General features: G+C 39.5%; 1 protein-coding gene across 1 annotated transcript; it reads right to left on the bottom strand.

Moving 5' to 3' along the window:
• Positions 1 to 2,178: 2,178 nt before the first annotated feature.
• Positions 2,179 to 19,195, bottom strand: LOC129758370 (17-beta-hydroxysteroid dehydrogenase 13-like). Its single transcript, XM_055755870.1, has 5 exons — positions 18,828 to 19,195; positions 18,509 to 18,685; positions 18,187 to 18,443; positions 17,998 to 18,126; positions 2,179 to 2,280 (listed from the first exon to the last, which is right to left on the bottom strand). The coding sequence occupies exons 1-5, from the start codon at positions 19,188 to 19,190 to the stop codon at positions 2,208 to 2,210; spliced, it is 999 nt and encodes a 332-aa protein (XP_055611845.1). The 5' UTR covers positions 19,191 to 19,195; the 3' UTR covers positions 2,179 to 2,207.
• Positions 19,196 to 20,063: the final 868 nt, after the last annotated feature.

Genomic DNA, 20,063 nt, shown 5'->3' with positions numbered 1-20,063 from the left:
AAAAAACAATTATAACAGATTGCACTTTTCTATTGCAGTGGAACTGGTTATGTCAATTTGGTTTATGTTAAGCAGAAATAAAAAAATTGAATAATTTTCGAAAACTCTTGTCAACAATCGCTAAAACAGTATAAAACTGGCGACAAGCGAGCTTTTGTTCAACTTCAATGATTCAAAATAGGAAAAATATTACAAAAAAGAGAGTTTTACCTTCTGAACTGCACTACTATAGTACACCTACATATTATAAAACCATCAAACAAAGTAAACAAAAACAAAACAATTCCGGAGCATGTTGCTGGCGACATTATAAATAAACTGTCTTTAAAAAAAAAACAAAAAATCATAGGGTATTTGAAGCGATTGGAGCAGAATAAAATACACATACTGAACAATACAAAGAAATTTACAATAGTATATTGTGTAGCCATAGAGAAAAAAAAACCGGGTTGAACGAAGGAGAGCCCGGTTGAGCGGCAGGATGGGGGAACAAACTTCGCCATCTAGTGGTGACTAGCGCATACAGCCGTATTTAGATGTCAAATATATTCGGTGTAATAATCGAGCAACTGAAACCATGAAGAGTCCACTCCCAAACCTTCTTCTTCCTAATCCTATCTCATCTCTCTAGCTCTTTCTCTCATTGGTGTCAAGTCGTCGTCGAAGGTGAGTAAGAATAAGTGTGGCCTAGATATTGTTGCTAGATTAACTTTTAGCCAACTACCTAGTTAAGTCCCGATAGATGTAATACACTGAGAAAAATCTCTCTAGATTAAATATTTGACAGAAAAAAAAACTACTACTGGAGCTAATTCGTGTTGAAACTATGAAATAGTTGTTTTATAGAAAAGACTAATCGATCGAATCACTCTCACTTAGAGATGGATTGAACTTTTTTCAGAACACTGAAACAAAAAGTTCATTCAAATTTGAATCAGCCGGAAAAAAACCGATTTACAGTCAAATTATTGTCTAATCATTGCTAAATGTGCCACAATAGTTGGAAAATTCCAAACGTTTCGAATAACAAAAACATTCAAATGGACCAATTGAGATAAAAGAAAACCTGTCAACAATGAAACAAAATCTATTACTATTCTTTCAGGGAGTATGTTGTTATTTTTCCTAAAAAAAATCATTCGATTTAAATTCGGAAACAGATGATTTCTCTTTACCGAAAAGCGGTTAAATTGATATCGATGTTGTTTGGTGGAGTCAAACGTTAAATTCCACCAACGCTGCTCCCAGTCAATCTATCAGATGTCAGTGTAATATGAGTAAACAAAACTATACTAAATGTGATGAAATACGGTGAACATTTGAATGCAAACATACTCTAGCCTAGTGGAACGATGAAAAAAGGAAAATTTAGACTAATTTGAAAACTAAAACATGGAAAAAACGCAAACCAGAAACTAAGTGTCGAAACGATGTTATTGTAAACAAATTGTTGGTCTGATTTAAAGATATGTAGTATGGCGGTTAAACACTCAATAAAAAAAACCACAACAAAAGAACTAAGAAAAACTAATAAAGCCAAGTTGAATAATTATTAAAAACTTATTATGAAAAAAAAAAAACAAACAACTCTATCGATGTGAGATAACACGACTTGAAAACAACTGGTTAAAGTATAACTGAATTCAATAGTTTAGTAATGTTAGGACAAGGCAAAGAAAAACACTAAAGAGAACGTAAATGAATACATATTATGATTATACAACAACAAAAAACACCCCATACAGAACTAATTCAAGCGAATATATATTTAATGAAAATAATACATAATAATGTAATGAAATAAAAAAAACAAAAGAATCGATAAGTTATTAACGCGGGCGATAAAATAGGAAAACAAAAAATCTTAGGAATAGGTAAAACAAAGGAAGGAATGGATGAAAATAGAACAACATCAATAACTAGAGAAAACCAACAAACTAAAACATCAACAAAACAAGACGTAAGAACTGTTTGCCGGCAAAAAAAAGAGCATAGGAACTATTATGTATTTGGAGTATAACACAAGAAAGGTAATAAAAAGGAAAACAAAAATAACCGATGTAAGTGGAGGTTTTGAGTCGAGTTAATTCATGGTGATCGATCACAGTTCCTGAAGATAAAAGATAAACGTCTGGATATGATTTATAGCTTTTATGAAAATATTTTTTTTTTATATTTTTTATTCAACAATTTACTAAAAATTATTGTCAATCCAAGACTGGTGGTTTTCCCTTCATGATTGTGAGGTCCATCATTCGGCGAATTTTGATCGGAATATGCCTGAAAAAATAACAAACAAACATGATTAGTTCTTTGGAATGATGATTTCCAATGCGTCCTCTGATTATTAATGTTAAAAATCTTTTTTTGCGAAAAATATTTATCGAAATAATTTGTAGGATCATAAAGTGGATATATTCGGATTTGCTAGACATGTCCCAATCAATAACCACCTTTTGCGACAAATTGATTAACAAAAAGTGCTTAACTTCAACGTAGCAATAATTGACTAATTTAAGCAAAGAAACGGAAAATCCTATTGAAAAATGTTTCTAGTTTGTTTTTTGCAGAATGACCTACACGCAAGGAGAACGGCGTTCAATAAATTAATTTTTATCTTCTGATTAGATAGCAAACGAGCTAAACTTACGCCAAAGGACGATTCCATCTAGCACTCCACACGCTCGTTTTAAAATGACCATTTATGAATGAAAAATAAGCACTTTTTAACTTTTGTTAAAAAATCTGCTCATGTGGGAAATTTTTAATAAAACCTCAAAATGATTAAAAAAATGACGACTTGTACCCGCCGTATTGAAAGTGTTTGGTGTCGCAGTCGGGTGCATTTTGAAAGTTGAAAATAAATTCAACATTTTTTTCGCTTATACCGCCGCTTAGGAGTGAAAATGGTGCCACGAACATCTTCTGGTCCAGAAAGGTAGTTCTTCAATAATATTTTAAATTCAGAATTTAATCTGAACAACATCACGTGGCTATATAGAGCTCGAAATAGTTGGATCCCAGTAAATCCTCAGAAATGTGTTCCAACCAAACCGACGAAAAAAATTGTAACCACTTGAAACGATTTCTACGGAAACAAGCAAGATTAGAACCAAAATATTTATTTTTATTTTATTTTCATTTTTTTTTATATTTAAAAAATAACTATATTTGAACTTTTTAGAGAAAATTTATTATATAGGTTCTCAAAGAGAAATCATAAAATGGCATATCGCGAAAAAAATGTCCAATATGGATAATTTTCATCCATAAATGGTTATTAAAAAACCAGCGTGCAGGGCTTTGCTTGATCGAACAAAACTGGGGCCATCGTAAAGCAAACTTATTATTGTGCGTTTAGATAAAAAATTTATAAACGTCTTTGGTGAACTGGCATCATGGCTGACTTCCGACCAAAACATATTGAGTCGTTTTATTTAAGCGTGCGCCAAATTCATATAAAATCAACGTTGCCACAAATTCATTTGAATCGTTTGTGTATCTCATTCTTGCCCAGAAGAGTATATTCCACGCGAACACAAACGATTGCTGGCGAAAACAGTAACAGCAACAACAACAAAAAAAACATTTCCACCCCGGCAGAGGGTGGTTCGAACAAAATATTTCGATCCCGACCGATTTTACTCAAACCGTTTGGGCGATCATACAAGCATTGCCATACACGATGCAAATCGTGTTCACAGCGACAAAATTTCATCGCATTTGTACCAATGTTGTGTAGTCTGTGGCCCGCTTAAAGTATGTAGAGATACTCTGGTGGATACAAATTTATGTGTGGCAACGTTGCATATAATACACTGTGATTTTTTAAACACAACTGTCAAAGTTCGGAAGTAAGTTCGGGATCGGAAGTCCGGACTTCCGAAGTAAAATTTAGAGCTGGCGCTATAATAAAGGTAAAAATTGTCAGGAGTGAGAGCAATTTAAGGTGAACTGTCATGCTGTAGCAAAGAGTATAGACGAATGCAACATGTGATCCAGAAGCCTCAGGCTTTCATTTTTTCGCAGCAGTAAAACTTTACCTGCAGCTGGAAACGATGAAGCTAACCCGAGCAACCAAAAGTCACATAATTTGAAAGTTAGTGTCTCTGGCTGTCGAACGAACGACTCAGTCTGTCAGTGATTGGAACAAAAAATGTGACCATGACTAGGATTACAATCAGTTTTCCAGCACTCCAATTGCTGGGGTGATTCGTAGATGAAATACCTTCATAGAATTAAGTTCATCTGTTGAAGTTTCCACAGTCTAATTGAGTCGATTGCTTCTGAGGTGTAATACAGCTGAATATTGTGAATTTTAATAAAAATTTTAGAAACGTCGCTGGTGATTTGACAACAAAACACAGACTTCCGACAATCTAGTACTTCACTTTTCATTCTCGGAAGTCTTTTGGAAGTCGGAAGTCCGGACTTCCCTGATTTTCTAAAATATGCCTGAATTTTTTATGCCTGATTTTTTAAAATATGCCTGAATTTGCCCGATTTTTGCGAATGTTATTGAAAATGTGTTGCAAGGAACTGGAGTAGGTACCATAGCTGAAGTGGAAAAGTGAAAATGTGGCTGAATCAAAGCAATCAAAAGATTCCCGTTAATCAGAGCTGCAAATTATCAGTGTCAGACAGCGATCCCTTCTTGTGCTATCGGACTTAAATTTTGCATATAAACTTCACATAACAATTTGCATATTTGGGCCACTCTACTTAACAAACTAATCAGCGAGAACACGTTCTAGCTCTTGCTATTCATATTAAATCATTTCCAAATGACACCACCGGCGCGAACCAAAACAAACGAGCCAGTCAGGTTCCCAGTACATAACGTATGCCTCAAAGGCGTTCTCCTAGGGAGCTACTCCCGCAGAGCGCTCATTTCTCTTTTCAGAGCAGAGCGAGAGGCAAAAAGAGCTCCCTTGGAGCATTGCGTCTTCGAGGCAAACGGTCACTCCTTCTCATTCCTTCTTGCCGCTCAAAGAGTGGGAGCAGATTTTAGCTCCGTGGGTGTATGCTCTCAAATGAATCCGAAGCCTGCTCGTAGATGACTTTGATATTCTTTCAATAACATTGAACTACTAAACGTTGGTCGGGTCAAACGAAATTGACTGAAATTTTTCAGCGATAGGCTGAATAGATGAATGTATGTAAGGCCAAATGGATTTAAGGCTAAATGAGCAGCAGACTGGAAAGCCCGAATGGAGGCAACGTTTCACGGCCATTCGGCCGAACATTCGTTCGCCTTACCGATATTTCGGAAAAAAGTTATCTCGGATTCGCTTCCATTCGGCCTATCGTCCATTTAGTCAAACAACCTTCGGTCAAACCTATATATAAAAAAATGAATTTCTGTCTGTCTGTTCCCTATAGACTCGAAAACTACTGAATCGATTTGCATGAAACTTGGCAGATGAGTGTATTGGAGGCCGGGGAAGGTTCCTATAATAGTTTGGGACCCCTCCCTTTTCCTGGAAGGGGGGAGGGGGCCATATAAATAAAAGTAATAAGCCTTCATAACTCGAGAACTGATCATGCAAATGGAACCAAATTTGGCATTGGAGTGTATTTCGGTACGAGTAATGTTTCTATGATGGTTTGGGACCCCTTCCTTCTTCCAGTGGGGAGACAGGGAGGAGGGAGGGAGCCTATCTTACAATTTTTTTCATTACTGGAGAACTAATCAAGCAAATGTAACCAAAGAAGGAGGAGAGGGGCTTTTAACCCCTTTTTTATTACATTACTTGAAAACTATTCGAGCAAATGAAACAATATTTGGCTTGGAAGGGTATTTGGGTACGATAAATAGTTCTCTGAATATTTGATTCCTCTCCCTCCGTCTATTGAGAAGATAGAAAGTGGGGAGGGGGCTCCTTTACAGTTTTCAGCATTACTGGAATAATAATCAAGCAAATGGAACCAAATTTGCTGCCTAAGATTTTTTGTCTAAGATTCGAAATACCGGCGCAATACCGGTTTATACAAAAATTATCGGATTTTTGTTCTAAGTGTCATGTCAGTGTGATCAGTGGTACCACTCCTTCCAGTGGCGAGATGGGAAAGGAAAAGGGACTCCTTTACTTTTTCTGGCAAAACTTGAAAACTAATCAAGCAAATGGAACCAAATTTGATATGGGAGAGCATATGATACGAGAAATACATAGTAATATGATTATTTGAAACCCCTCCATTCTTCCATTGGGGATAAAGGAAGCAATGATACAATTCTTTGCATAACTCGAGAACTTATCTAAGAAATGGAATCAAATTTCACGTAGAAAAAGATTAAGGCACGAGAAATGGTTCTATTTTCATTTGAAGCACCATCCTCCTTCCAATGAGAACGATGGTGGGAGGGGCCCTAGTACAATTTTGTTGGCATAACTTGAGAATTAGTCAAGCAAATGGAATCAAATATGGCATGGAAAGGTGTTTGGGTACAAGATGTTTTTAAGATTGTTATGAAACCATCCGCATTGCAGAAAGAAGAGGGACGGATGGGAGTTCCATATTATTCTAATGTATCGCTTAAGAACTTATCATCCAATGGAATCAAATTTGATATAAGAGTTTTGGGGAACGAAAAAATGAGTATAATTATAAGAAACGCTTGCCATCTTCAAGTTGTGAAAGTGAGAAAAGGAAAGGGAGTTGAAGGGAAATTTGTTTTAAAACGATACCTACAAAAAAAACTTAAAAATTTAGATAATTAAAAAAATAATTTTGCAAGGTGTAGCAAAGCACACCGGGTCAGCTAGTTACTGATAAATATCACATTGGGCTATCCCACCTAAACTTTATTCGGTCCACAATCTGTTCAGCCTCTTGGACAATTAGCCAAGCTTTCGGGATTTCGTCTACTTGGCCTAAATAGTTGCCATTGATTTAGTATCCTGTGTTGGTTGTTTTGTGGGGTTTCGCGCTTCGGTAACACTTGATGATTCTTACAGGGAAAGAGCGCGAAATTGAAGCGCAGAACAGAATAGATCAAATCCCTCCCCACATGGATAAGAGGCATGCCCGTTTATTCATGTAGAGCGGGGTCCGCTTTTCCATGTGGGGAAAAACTCATTCGAAGGAGGTCGCAGTGATCTTGCTGTAGATTAATTAAATAATGTTGCAGAGGTGTTCGTGGGGGGTTAAAAGTTTCTCCTTGGCGAGGAAATTCACCAAGCCACCCGGCGGACAACACGGGGAAACATTTCGTTAGACAATCCTGATCTCCTTTCCAGTTCTGTGAATACCATTCATCGAACAAATTTCCTTTGAATGATACAAACACCACATTGAGAGCCTTGAATTAAGAATTACAGGTAATAATCCACCACTTTGTTACTGCCCAAAACCTTCGTTCCCTAAATTGTTCCTGAACTTCCACTGGACCCTGCTGTTCGAGTTTTAGAGCTTGTGTGAATGGATTAAACACGCACTTGGTCTTCCGCCACGAGCGTGTACGTCAGTCAGCGAGTCCGTCGGTCGACGAGCAGCGGGCCAGTCAAGCAGTGTGTGATTCCTCCGGCAGCTTGTGATCTGGTGGCCCACCGGTACTACACCAAGCTTAGGAGCTCCGGACCGGTCTGCACAGAGCTTATTAAATTCACAGGGTTCACAGCACTTTCAACCGATTGGATAACAGCCAGTTTTACAATTTTAAGCTCGTGGTGAATATGCGTGCCCGAAACCGAGCGATCATTCGCCAATTTTTCCGATTGCCATTGCTCGAGGAAAAAAGAATCAAGCTGCATGGAGCAAGATGCTTTACGAAGCTTCACCTGCGAAACGTCTTTTATCATTTTGCGTTATGCGATGAGTCTTGAGAACTAACCACGTTTCTGACTGACGATGGCATGTACAGGTTCACCAGAGTCATGTTTGGTGTGAACTGTGCACCAGAAATATTTCAGCAGGAAATGGTTTTTTTTTATACCTTAAAAGGACTTCATGAGGCAGCCCAACAAACATTTTCTCTGATTAAAAATGCCAACTCGCTGAACAAAAGCTGAGGTAAAGCGTGGTTGCTGTTTCAGCTGGCTCGCTGAATAAAGGCAAACTGATCTGCTATTTCAGCGAGTTAAAAACTTTAGTGCAGCTAATGGGAGAAATGGGAAAGGCGATTACGTATCATTTTTTCAGCATTCTTTCAACCATTCCTGCTACCTTGAAATTTTGACAGACTGAACTGTGGTAAAGCCGCAATGCATGATGGTGAATATTTTGATCCGAAATTATTTAGGGTTATTTTTAAAGATATAGACATAAATTTCCCGTAATTCCTCACAACCTTGATTGTAAAAGGTAGAATGGTCTACTGGGAGGATTTCATGTTTGGTTCGGAAAGATAAAATATACCATTCCTACATTAAACATTTCTTCACTGCAGAGTGCCAGTGTTGTTGCTCCGTTAATTTGCGTTTAGTGATATTTTTGGCTGGATAGTTTCTCCAAATCCAGATGAATAAAGACTTCGGCAGCGCGTTTGGTGGCCAGGTCGGGATTCCCAAAGACAATCAAAACCGATAACGGACCCCCATTTGGCGCAAAGGATTTACAGAAAAGAGCAAACAACGTGACATCACTTTGGTTTTATCTTCTCCACTTTTCCAGCAACAAAATGTTTTGGTAGAGATCCTCATGAAGGTCATAAGGAAATCTATGGCTGTATCTATCGCAGATAAAAGGATGGGGATTCTCATTTCTTACCAATCAGGCACACCGTCATGAAAGATCGATATGGCAGCAGCATCCTAAGAACGAAAAAAATTGCAAACGACACGTATCACACACAAAAAAGTGAAACCATGACGGGATTTTATTGTGCAATCTTCCCCGAGCAAAAAAAAACTACGGCTAAAGATGTTGAATTGCAACCAAGCATTTCATCCGCAGCAAGCATCCGCGTTAAAAGAACACCGGCGTTCTTCAGTGACTATGTTTAATTCAAAATTGATTTACTGTCAAGGGAGAATTATACCTAAAAAATATACTATCATTGGAACAAGCAATAATGTAATGAAAAATAATAATTTTTCAACCGATATTCTATGGTCGCACTTCTACTTCAACCTGCTTTTCAAAGAATCAATCAAAGTAGAATCGTGACCATGGAGTATTGGATAAAATTTTTTTTTTCAACATTCAACCAAGAGCAGTGAACACTGGATTCCTAAACGTTGAACAGCAACGAAATTGACAATAACAACGGACAGATAATTTCCATGACCAAGACCACTATGATCGAAACGTCAGGCATTTCAATAGCTAAGTTGTTTGATTGAATCCCTAGACCGAAAAAAGCCACAAATACTATTAGACATATTTTTCCCGTATGGATACCGTGCCGCCCCTTTCCGATTCTCGTGGTTTTCATTTTGATGCTCGGGATAAAATCTGAAACCAGTGGAGACACAAGGCAATATCACACTATTCCTCAAAAAATCTCTACTCTGCGACTCCATGCGCATCCCAATCATGCGCAAGTTGCATATTCCTGTTGGTCGGACCTCGACTTTCGTTTTTTCCAAACCATACAGAGGTTCTTGATATTCCTTTCTAGTTGCAAAGTTATCAACAACATCAAATGAAAAAGTATGAAAAGATGAACTTAAAAGGTAAAATGTAGCATTTTGCAAAATGTTTCAATAAAGCTTAACCTCTGGGGACCTGGTGTAGACCTTGGCTCCGGATCGTCCACACTGCCTATGCCTCAGTAGACTGAGTCGATTTGGGGTCATTTTGGAATTTTTAAAACCCTGGGGTCTAAAAAGCTATGACTTGGTTAAAAACTCATCCATGGTTTTTGCAGAATTTTTAATTAACCTTCAGGTTCATGAGGAAATTTGGACAATGAGATTTGTATGGGAGAATTGAAAACTTTTAAACAGGGTAAAAAAAAATCAATTGAAAGCCCTGGCACTAAATTGACACAAAAACCATTATCAGGCTCGGTTCCACAGAGGACACAAAAATGATGACGAATTTCCAGTACAAAAAATTAAATTTTCCCATTAAAATCTCAAGTCCAAATAAACTAATGATAATAAGTTTAATTTTTTGCGCACTCCTAGTGAAATGTCAAATCATGAGCGGAGTCACTCACGAACTTACCGCTCACCAATTCACCGTCTCTCTTTATGCTGTGTTTGGGAGAGACGTAAACAAAAAAAACATAATTGAATACAATCAGTTTACCTACCAACCAACAGCAGTGTCGACGCGTTTTTAACCGATCCGAAACCCCAAGTCCGGGCAAACTAAAACCTTCCCCCACGGTCGAAAAAGGGAATAAGTGCTATCGAAGTGTAGTGTAATCGATCCCCTCCAAGTAATAAGTGTTTTTACAGTCCACCAAAGTTAATTTGAGGGTTGATTGAGAACATTTGGTCCATTCGAACCGAATCGAATTAGTGGTTTTTCTCTATTGGACTGTTCGGACATTTTGTGCTGGTGGTTAGTGATTGGGTTTTGGATTTGCGTCGGCATTTTGGACGCTGTGTAGTACGGCATTTTGGACGCTGTGTGGTGGAACAAAGGTTCCTATTGAAAGTGGTCGCTTGGAGTTGCTGAGAAGAAGCAACAGTGCCATTGTGTTTTGGTTTGTACAACGATCGCTGTCCAGTGGATCTCAACGTGACTTTGCCGTTTGGATACGGAATAAAAGTTTGAAATTGGAATAATTTCACGGTTTTGGTCGGAGTTTTGGTCATCATCGTTCGGAAAGGCATCTGGATTGGAAAACAGATAAGTACAGTGCATGTTTGTGGTTATTTACCACCATAATAAATAAGATTGTGGTTGAACGAAATAATAAAGTTTGAGTTTATTAGGGTAGTTGAGCCATTATTGTGCCTGACCTTAATTGATTTTATTTTGTAAACTGATTTTTGAAAATCAGTTAGGATTTGATTTACATGGTTTACTGATTATTAAATTAGTTGGAATTCGGGTTTGTGTACCGATTATCGTTCAGTTTACTGATTTCTAATCAGTGTTTGCTTTTTTTGATTATTTTGGATAGTTTCTGTCAATTGACTGGGTTTCGGTCGTATTTTAATCGCGTTGTGAAACATTGAGCTGTTTGGTCTGATTATCAAGTTGTGTCGGTTTGAAACAAAGTTTGAAGTGTGAGTTGCAGTTACGTGTCTGATATTTTTGGAAAGTTTCTAGTGAGCTGATTTTAAGTTTGAGTGATACTGATACGAAGTTTTTGGTTTAAGATCAGCGTTTTTTGGTTTGTTTTGTTCGAAAATGGAGGATTTGGGTTTGCTGAAAAAACAAGAGCGTCAACTGAAAGCATCCATCAAAGGAGTTTCTAAGTTCGTTCGAGACTACAATGCTGATCAACACGAGAACCAAATTGATGTTCGTTTGGGTCTTCTGGAGTCTGCCATGAAAAAGTATTACGTGGTCAGACAAAAATTGGAAGTTTTGTTGGATGACGCAGATCTGGAAGACTCTAAAGCTGATGTCAAGGAACCCGAAGCAGACAAGAAGCGGCGTTTAAAGATGCTTGCGGCCGAACGGGAAGCGAAGTTTGATGAGGAAACGCTGGAGGTTGAGGCGCAATATTGTAGTGTCAAGGCTTCCCTCATAGCGTTGCGTCCCAAAAAATCGGAATCATTGTGCTCGTCTAGCTCTGCAGAAAGGTCTGAAACAATGTCTCGTGTGAAGCTTCCGGATATCAAGCTACCAATCTTTAGTGGAAAATTGCGAGATTGGATTCCATTTCGGGACATGTTTACCAGTTTAATCCACAATAACGAACAGCTTTCTGATGTGGATTTACGTATCTACGCTCAGCTTTAAGTGGAGAAGCTTTGCAAGAAATCAGCTCGATCCAAATATCATCAGACAATTACCACGTAGCTTGCGACATTTTGGAAAAACGATACGAAAATAAGAAGTTAATCGTTAAGGCATATCTGGATGCCCTGTTTGCCATCGAACCATTGAGGAGAGAAAATGGTGAATCGTTGAATCATCTTATCAGTGATTTTGACAAGAACGTTCAGATGCTGGGAAAAATTGGTGAGGATACGGATAGGTGGTCGACGATTTTAGCGTACATGGTTTGTTCGCGTTTAGATTCCGTCACCCTTCGACAATGGGAGAGCCACCATAACTCGAAGGAAGTTCCATCGTACAAGGTTGTCATGGACTTTTTGCGAGATCAGGCATTGGTGTTGCAATCAATTGCGCCTAACAGGTCGGAAGACAACGAAGCTCGTCGTCAGCGCACTACTGTGCATACAACTTCGAGGTATCAAAATAATTGTGTGTTTTGTGGAAAATCGTATCACCCAGCAACAGCGTGTAATAAATTGAAGATGATGTCGATCCCTCAGCGGTTTAAGGTGGTGAAAATGAAGCGGCTCTGCATCAACTGTTTTGGATCTAGACATTTTGCAGATCAGTGTACTAAAGGTTCCTGCAGAGAGTGCAACAAAAATCATCATTCCATGTTGCACAACAATTTGTTTAGTCAAGGCTCCGTTTCACAAAACCAGTCGACAGTCAATAATCAACCTAGTCAAAGCAATCGTTTAGTTCCTTCGGGGCAAAATCAAAATCAGATGTTTGTTAGATCAAATCAACAAGGTCAAGGTTCAATTTCGAACTCGTTTGCACAACAAAATGTAATCAACTCCTACCCAATTATGCAGACACATACTCAACACTCTCAACCACAATCAACAACAGAAAACTCTCACACGTTTAATGCAATACATGCACCTAACAGTACTGAATCGCTTTCAATGAATGTTTTGATGTCTACTGCCGTAATACGAGTAGAAGATAGTTTTGGAAATCACATGTTTGCACGTACGTTGCTAGATTCTTGCTCAGAATTTTGTTATAAAACCAAAGATTTTGTGAGAAAGCTGAAATTCAGAGCGATTCCTGACGTTTTGAAAGTTCAGGGAATTGGAAACGCGTCTGTTACTTCAAAAAGGTCTGTTGAAGCAAGAATTATTCCACGTTTACCCGAAATTTCTTCGTTTTGTGAAGATATGAAATTTCACGTTTTGCCAAAAATCACCAGTGCGCTGCCTGTGAAACAAGTGTCACTGCAGCGTTGCAGGATCCCGTCAAATATGGTTTTGGCTGATCCTGAGTTTTGGAGTCCAGGTCACATCGACATGATTATTGGAGCAGAATACTTTTTTGATCTGCTACGATCTGGAAAAATGAAGCTTTCGGAAGATGGTCCTACGCTTCAGGAAACCGTGTTTAGCTGGGTTGTTTCTGGAAAAACTCCAGCAAGTTTGTTTGAAAGGTCAACGTTTTTGGAGCGAACAGATTGTTTTGTTAGCTCGACCGTTAATTTGGAAGAAATGATTTCAAGATTCTGGGAACTTGAATCATGCCACATGAACAGCACTATGTCGCTTGAAGAGTCAGCATGCGAATCGACGTTCAAGCAAACAACAGTTCGGAATTCAGAGGGTAGATTTGTGGTAACCCTTCCGAAAAAACACAAGGTTTTACAAAGGCTTGGAGAGTCGAGAAGTGTTGCTGTTAGACGATTTTTTGCTCTCGAAAAGCGACTTTCGGCTAATGCTGAATTGAAAAGAATGTATCAAGAGTTTATTCATGAATATTTGACCATGGGTCATATGAAAGAATGTTTGGAATCGTTTTCTACAGATAGTTTTTTTGAAAATAATTGTCAAAATGTTTCAGAGTCAAATCCAGTTTATTATCTCCCACACCATGCAGTTTTGAAACCGGAAAGTACAACAACAAAACTACGAGTAGTGTTTGATGCCTCGTATCGCACCTCTAGCGGCGTTTCGTTGAACGACGCGTTGATGGTGGGTCCCACTGTGCAGAATGATTTGTTGTCAATCATCTTGCGCTTCCGTTTGCATAGATATGCTGTTTGTGCGGACATCGAGAAGATGTACAGGATGGTGGAAGTTCAACAACCGGATCAAAAACTTCAGCGGATTTTGTGGCGAGATGAACCTGCAGATCCTCTTAAAACTTTTGAGTTGACTACTGTAACCTACGGAACTGCAAGTGCTCCATATTTGGCGACTAGATGTTTGAAACAACTTGGAGAAGACGGTTTGGACAGTTTCTCGGTTGGTTCGAGAGTCATCAAAGAGGATTTTTATGTTGATGATTGTTTAACTGGGGCTGACAGTGTACAAGAGGTGAAACTTTTGATCAAAGAAACAACGACTCTGACTAGTTCAGCTGGGTTTAAGCTGAGAAAGTTTAATTCGAACTCAGAAGAGGTTTTGGCAAGCATTCCGGACGAATCAAAAGACAAACGATCGGTTTTCGAGTTCGATAAGTCGGACTCTACCGTCAAAACACTTGGTTTGAAATGGGACACGGAGTCTGACAAGTTTTTATTTAGTTTTCCTCAATGGAGGTCGTCAGGCTCTGTGATCACTAAAAGATCGATACATTCGGACGTTGCCTGTTTGTTTGATCCGCTTGGACTCGTGGGCCCTGTTGTGGTACAAGCTAAATTGATCATCCAACAGTTGTGGCGTTTGAAGGTTGACTGGGATGAACCGCTGAGCAACGAGTTTCAAGAAATTTGGAAAGAGTATAAGCAAAGTTTGATGGCGTTAGAATCTTTGACAGTTCCGCGTTGGATTGGGTTTGCCAAAGATTGTGTTTCCGTACAAGTGCACGGATTTTGCGATGCATCTGAGGCAGCTTATGGAGCTTGTTTGTATTTGCGATGCGTAACAGCAGATGGCCAGATTTTTGTCAGATTGATAACCGCCAAATCGCGCGTAGCTCCTTTGGAGAATCTCAAGCGTCAGAAACGCAAAACATCGATTCCTCGTTTGGAGCTGTCTTCAGCATTGCAAGTTTCTCATCTGTACGAGAAGTTCTCTAAAGTTTACCCGGACATTTCGGAAGCATTCTTCTGGACGGATTCGATGATTGTGAAGCATTGGTTGGCTTCGCATCCGTCTCGTTGGCAAATGTTTGTGGCGAATCGAGTTTCGGAGATTCAGCACATAACTCGAAATGGTGTTTGGAACCATGTAGCTGGAATAGAGAACCCTGCAGACGTAATTTCCCGTGGAATGTCACCAGCTCAGCTGTGTTACGAGAAACTTTGGTTTAATGGTCCACATTGGTTGTCGCTCGCTCAACAGAATTGGCCTCTTCCAACTGTTGAAAAAGACGTTGCATTCGATCCGTCTGTTGTAGAAGAACGGCCAACAACATCACTAGTTTCGCAAGTTATGGCTCCCAATGAAATTTTTGACCTGAAAGAATCGTTTACTGGTTTGACACGTATCGTAGCATGGTTTCAGCGCTGTCGATTCAATTGTCAAAAAAAGAATCGTGAATTTCGAAAAGTCGGACCCCTGACGTCTGAAGAGTTGACAAATGCTTGTTTGGTTTTGGTACGCCTATCGCAGCGAGATTCGTTTGAGTCGGAGTTCAAGGAGTTGAACAAGAATGGCCAAGTTCATAAATCGTCGAGGATTGCTAAACTTAGTCCGTTTTTGCAAGATGGTGCAATCCGAGTTGGGGGCCGGTTGGCAAATGCCTGCCTGTCAGAACTACAGAAACATCCTTGGATTCTTGACCATCGTCATCCGGTTGCGCTGTCGATAGTGCGTGATTATCATTTGCGTCAGTTTCATGCAGGACAACAGTTGCTTATTTCGTCAGTAAGACAAAGGTTTTGGCTGACAAATGTGAACTCCTTAGCCAGGAAGGTGATTCATGAATGTATACCATGTTTTCGGAACAAGCCAAGAGTTTCTGAACAGCTTATGTCAGATTTACCGTCAGTTCGAGTCACACAGGCAGCAGTTTTTAAACGAGTAGGGGTGGATTATTGTGGTCCGTTTCAAATTAGTTACCCTAATCGAAGAGCAGCTCCTGTTAAGTGCTATGTAGCGATTTTCGTGTGTTTGGCGGTAAAGGCTGTCCACTTAGAGTTGGTTATGGACCTAACGACTCAGGCGTTTATTGCCGCTTTGCGAAGATTCGTTGGTCGTCGCTGGAAACCAGACTTGATCATGTGCGATAATGCGACTACGTTTGTTGGAGCAAAAAATGAGTTGAGAGAAATACAACATTTGATGTGCTCGAAGGATTTTCAAAACGCAGTGATCAAGGACGCATCAGATAATGGAGTGGAGTTTAAGTTTATACCTCCAAGATCACCTAACTTCGGAGGTTTATGGGAAGCTCAGGTGAAATCGTTTAAAGCCCACCTGAAGAAAACGTTTGGTTTGCGAACATTGAATGTTGACGAGGCGGTACTGAACTCAAGACCTCTAACACCTCAAAGTAGTGATCCCAACGATTTTACGGTTCTTACACCTGGACACTTTTTGGTTCATCGTCCGTTAACTGCCCTACCAGAGCGTGAAGTTTGTATGGTTCCTGTAGGCAGATTAACGATGTGGCAAAGGTCACAACAGTTGTGTCAACAGTTTTGGAAAAGTTGGAGAGTTCAGTACCTAACCAATCTACAGAATCGCACTCGTTGGATAGTGCAGCGACGGAACATCACTGTTGGTATGATGGTTCTTCTGAAGGAAGATAATATCCCCCCATTGAGATGGCCTCTGGGTAGAGTTGTTGAAGTTTTCCTGGGCAACGACGGTAATGTTCGTGTAGTAACCGTACGTACGAAGGATGGTACCTTCAACAGAGGAATCTCTAAAGTTTGCGTGTTGCCCATTAGAGACAACGAAGATACGTCGGACAAGGCAGATTAAATAGCCAAATTTGAATGGAGTGATTGTTTGAGTGGAAAGCGCCTTGTCAGTTTATGCCAGTTTGGAAATGGCTAAGTTTAAAATGTTTCGCTTAATGTTTGGTTTGTTTGTCTATGTTTTGGGTAACGGTTTGTTTAGTTTGATTCTTGTTCAACGGCTACGGCGGACGACGAATGAAATGGTTTTGTTTAGATAAATTGATCTATATTGAGCTCCAATCCGTTGAACATCAGTGGTCCGTGATCTACCTCAGAGTTTTGAACTGATCACTCAAGCTCGTTTGGACACCTGATGACGGTTGTAGATTTTCTGGCCAGAAATCTATAAAAGAAGACGGACTGGTTCCTCATCGCACAATTGGAAATGGACCCCAGCCTTTGGTTGCATTCGTCGGATCCAGGAATTGCCGAAGAATAATTCTGTGTTAAAAAAAGGTCTTAGTTTGAAGAAAAAAGATGAAATAGGCTCATCACCCTGTTATGATGATAGTTTTTGTTTAATTTGTATTGTATAACGTAGAGTAGTATTAGTTTGTAAAATGTTTAAGTGTTGTATTTCAATTATTGTTTGAAATCCGGTTGGTTTCAAGGGGGCCGGAATGTTTGATAATGATAATAAGTTTAATTTTTTGCGCACCCCTAGTGAAATGTCAAATCATGAGCGGAGTCACTCACGAACTCACCGCTCACCAATTCACCGTCTCTCTTTATGCTGTGTTTGGGAGAGACGTAAACAAAAAAAACATAATTGAATACAATCAGTTTACCTACCAACCAACAGCAGTGTCGACGCGTTTTTAACCGATCCGAAACCCCAAGTCCGGGCAAACTAAAACCTTCCCCCACGGTTGAAAAAGGGAATAAGTGCTATCGAAGTGTAGTGTAATCGATCCCCTCCAAGTAATAAGTGTTTTTACAGTCCACCAAAGTTAATTTGAGGGTTGATCGAGAACAAAACGTTACTGAAAAATTCTACAGGGCCCAGGGTTTAAAAAATTCTAAACGACCCCAAATCGATTCAATCTAATGCACCAGGACAATTGGCGCATCGGCTCCATCGGTTAAGGAAGTCTGAGACTAGATTTTAATTTGAATTTAAAAAATTAATCGTTCAACTACTATTTTCTCTTCCAAGTGCCAGAACATTCGCGAAAAGCCCTAAGCTAAGCTTAGCTAAGCTAAGCTATAATCACTATACTTTTTTCTTCTTTTCATTAACAAAATTTTCACAATGAACCACAAAAATCCCTAAATACCATTTGTGGTCCTCTACTTACTCATAGAAATTGAGCATCCACGCTTTGAAGATGTTGGGCACCACAACCTTCCGTTTATTCGTTTTGATCGCATCGACGACAGTTTTGGCCACCAGTTCAGGACTGAACTTGGGGAACGCTGAAAGTCCACTAGGGGAAAAACAAAATCAATTGACTTGAATTATTTTTTCGGGTAGCAAATAAACTTACGGCGTTCGGGACATCTTTTCCATCAGATGCTTCCGAGTGTTGATCACAAACGGAAAAACGGTAGTCGTCTTGATAAGGTCAGATTGACCCATCAGGTACAGCTCTTCGTCCAGAGATTCCATGAAACCTCGCACGGCGTACTTCGAGGTGGCGTACGGCTTAGCCCAACCTACCGGTGCGTAGGAACATGCTGAGGCGATTGCAACAATGTGTCCCTTCCGACGGCGGATCATGTTCGGCAAGAACTGCTCTACTGTCTTCAATTTGAGTTAAAATCTTTAAAGCGCTGTCTCTAATACATCAAATTTGATCATGTGCTTACCCAAAATCCGGACAGTACATTAACGTCCATCATCCGCTTGATTTCGGAAGCATTTTTCTCGGTTTGGCTCAAAAATGGTACAATGGCGGCGTTGTTAACGAGTATATCGATGGGACCCACCGTTTGGTTCACCTGTCGGAAAAGTTCCCGCACCTGTTCGTAATCAGCGACGTCAAACTGCCATAAGAACAACAATGGCCGTAATTAATTTTGTGACCTTTGAACAGCTTACCAACTCGATAACCGGCATTTCAAGCGATAGAGAAACAAAATTGGTAATAAATCTACCCATTCACAAATGCTGATAACAGCAACCCACCTTGAAAACGTTGGTTTTCACATTGTAACGGCGAAGTTCTGCGGCCGTTTTCTCTCCATTGACCTGGTCCAGATCAACAATGACCACGTTGCAGCCTTCTTTGGCCAATTCGGTGGCAATCGCTTTACCAATTCCATTGGATCCTCCGGTAATCAGAGCCGTCTGACCACCAATCGTTTTTGGCTCTGGTCCAGCGAAAATTTCCACGATACTTTCCACCAAAAGAGGAACGGATCTAACGAAAATCACCACAAAATCCAGAACCAACTGCAAAATGGTCGCACAAATCTGCAGCATCGATTGAGCTTGCAATGGTGCACCTGCAACGTAAGGCTGCTGTTCGACTTCCAAGGAGTTGCTCATTTTCGGTGAACTTTCGGATCGGAACTGATATCAAAGACCATCGGTTGAATTCGATGGAACCGCCAAAGACTGATTGCTCAGTGTCTTATCGATTTCAATAAGTAGCGTACTTAGCGTACCGGCGCGTTATCAGCTGCCGTAGATTGGTGGTGGTCAAATCTAAATGATTATTTGGCATTAGGCATCGGCGATAAAATTTAGCCCTTTGACCGCGGATATCGCTATGAGTAATGAAAGTGATTAAAAGATTTTTGGTGCAGTCCTTTATAATGTGGAATCGTCAGTTCAATCAATACTAACGACGTGACCTTACCATGTCTTCGTCAGTATTTCGGAGCGCTCCCTAAGAGTAGGGGTAAGTGGGGATACTTTATCCCCTTTTCTTATTTTCACCATATCTTTTTGGAAAATAATTAGCAACTCGCCCTCTCTGACATTTTCTGACAGCTTGTAACTTCAAGTTTCTATGCTCCAAAAATTAGAACGATACTTGAACCCATTGATGAACTAGAAGCATTTTCGTGGGAGTAAAAAAATTGCGATTTTTCTGAAGTTAGGGGAGACTTGATCCCCTGTTGAAGGAGACTTGATCTTTTATTTAGGAAGCCCTAATCCTAATCAACATTTTAGAAAACTTTTTCTGAAAAAAGTTGAGAGTTTTCCATTGCTTTGAAAATATGGCATTATGAAGTTCATTTTACGCTCGAACGATTGATACATTGGAACAAATATTTTTTTAATGATTTTCCCATGTAAGTAACATTTTAAACTGATGAAAAAAGATTTTCAAGTTACATTTTGTGAAATTTTTCAAACAAAGTTCAATTACTCAAACAATAATTTTGTTAAAATTTTTTAAACCACAAGCATTGT

Source organism: Uranotaenia lowii, chromosome 3, assembly GCF_029784155.1.
Source record: "Uranotaenia lowii strain MFRU-FL chromosome 3, ASM2978415v1, whole genome shotgun sequence".
Lineage (NCBI taxonomy): Eukaryota > Metazoa > Arthropoda > Insecta > Diptera > Culicidae > Uranotaenia > Uranotaenia lowii.
The sequence above is the reverse complement of the archived record's forward strand: the minus strand, read 5'-3'. Positions and strand labels throughout refer to the sequence as shown.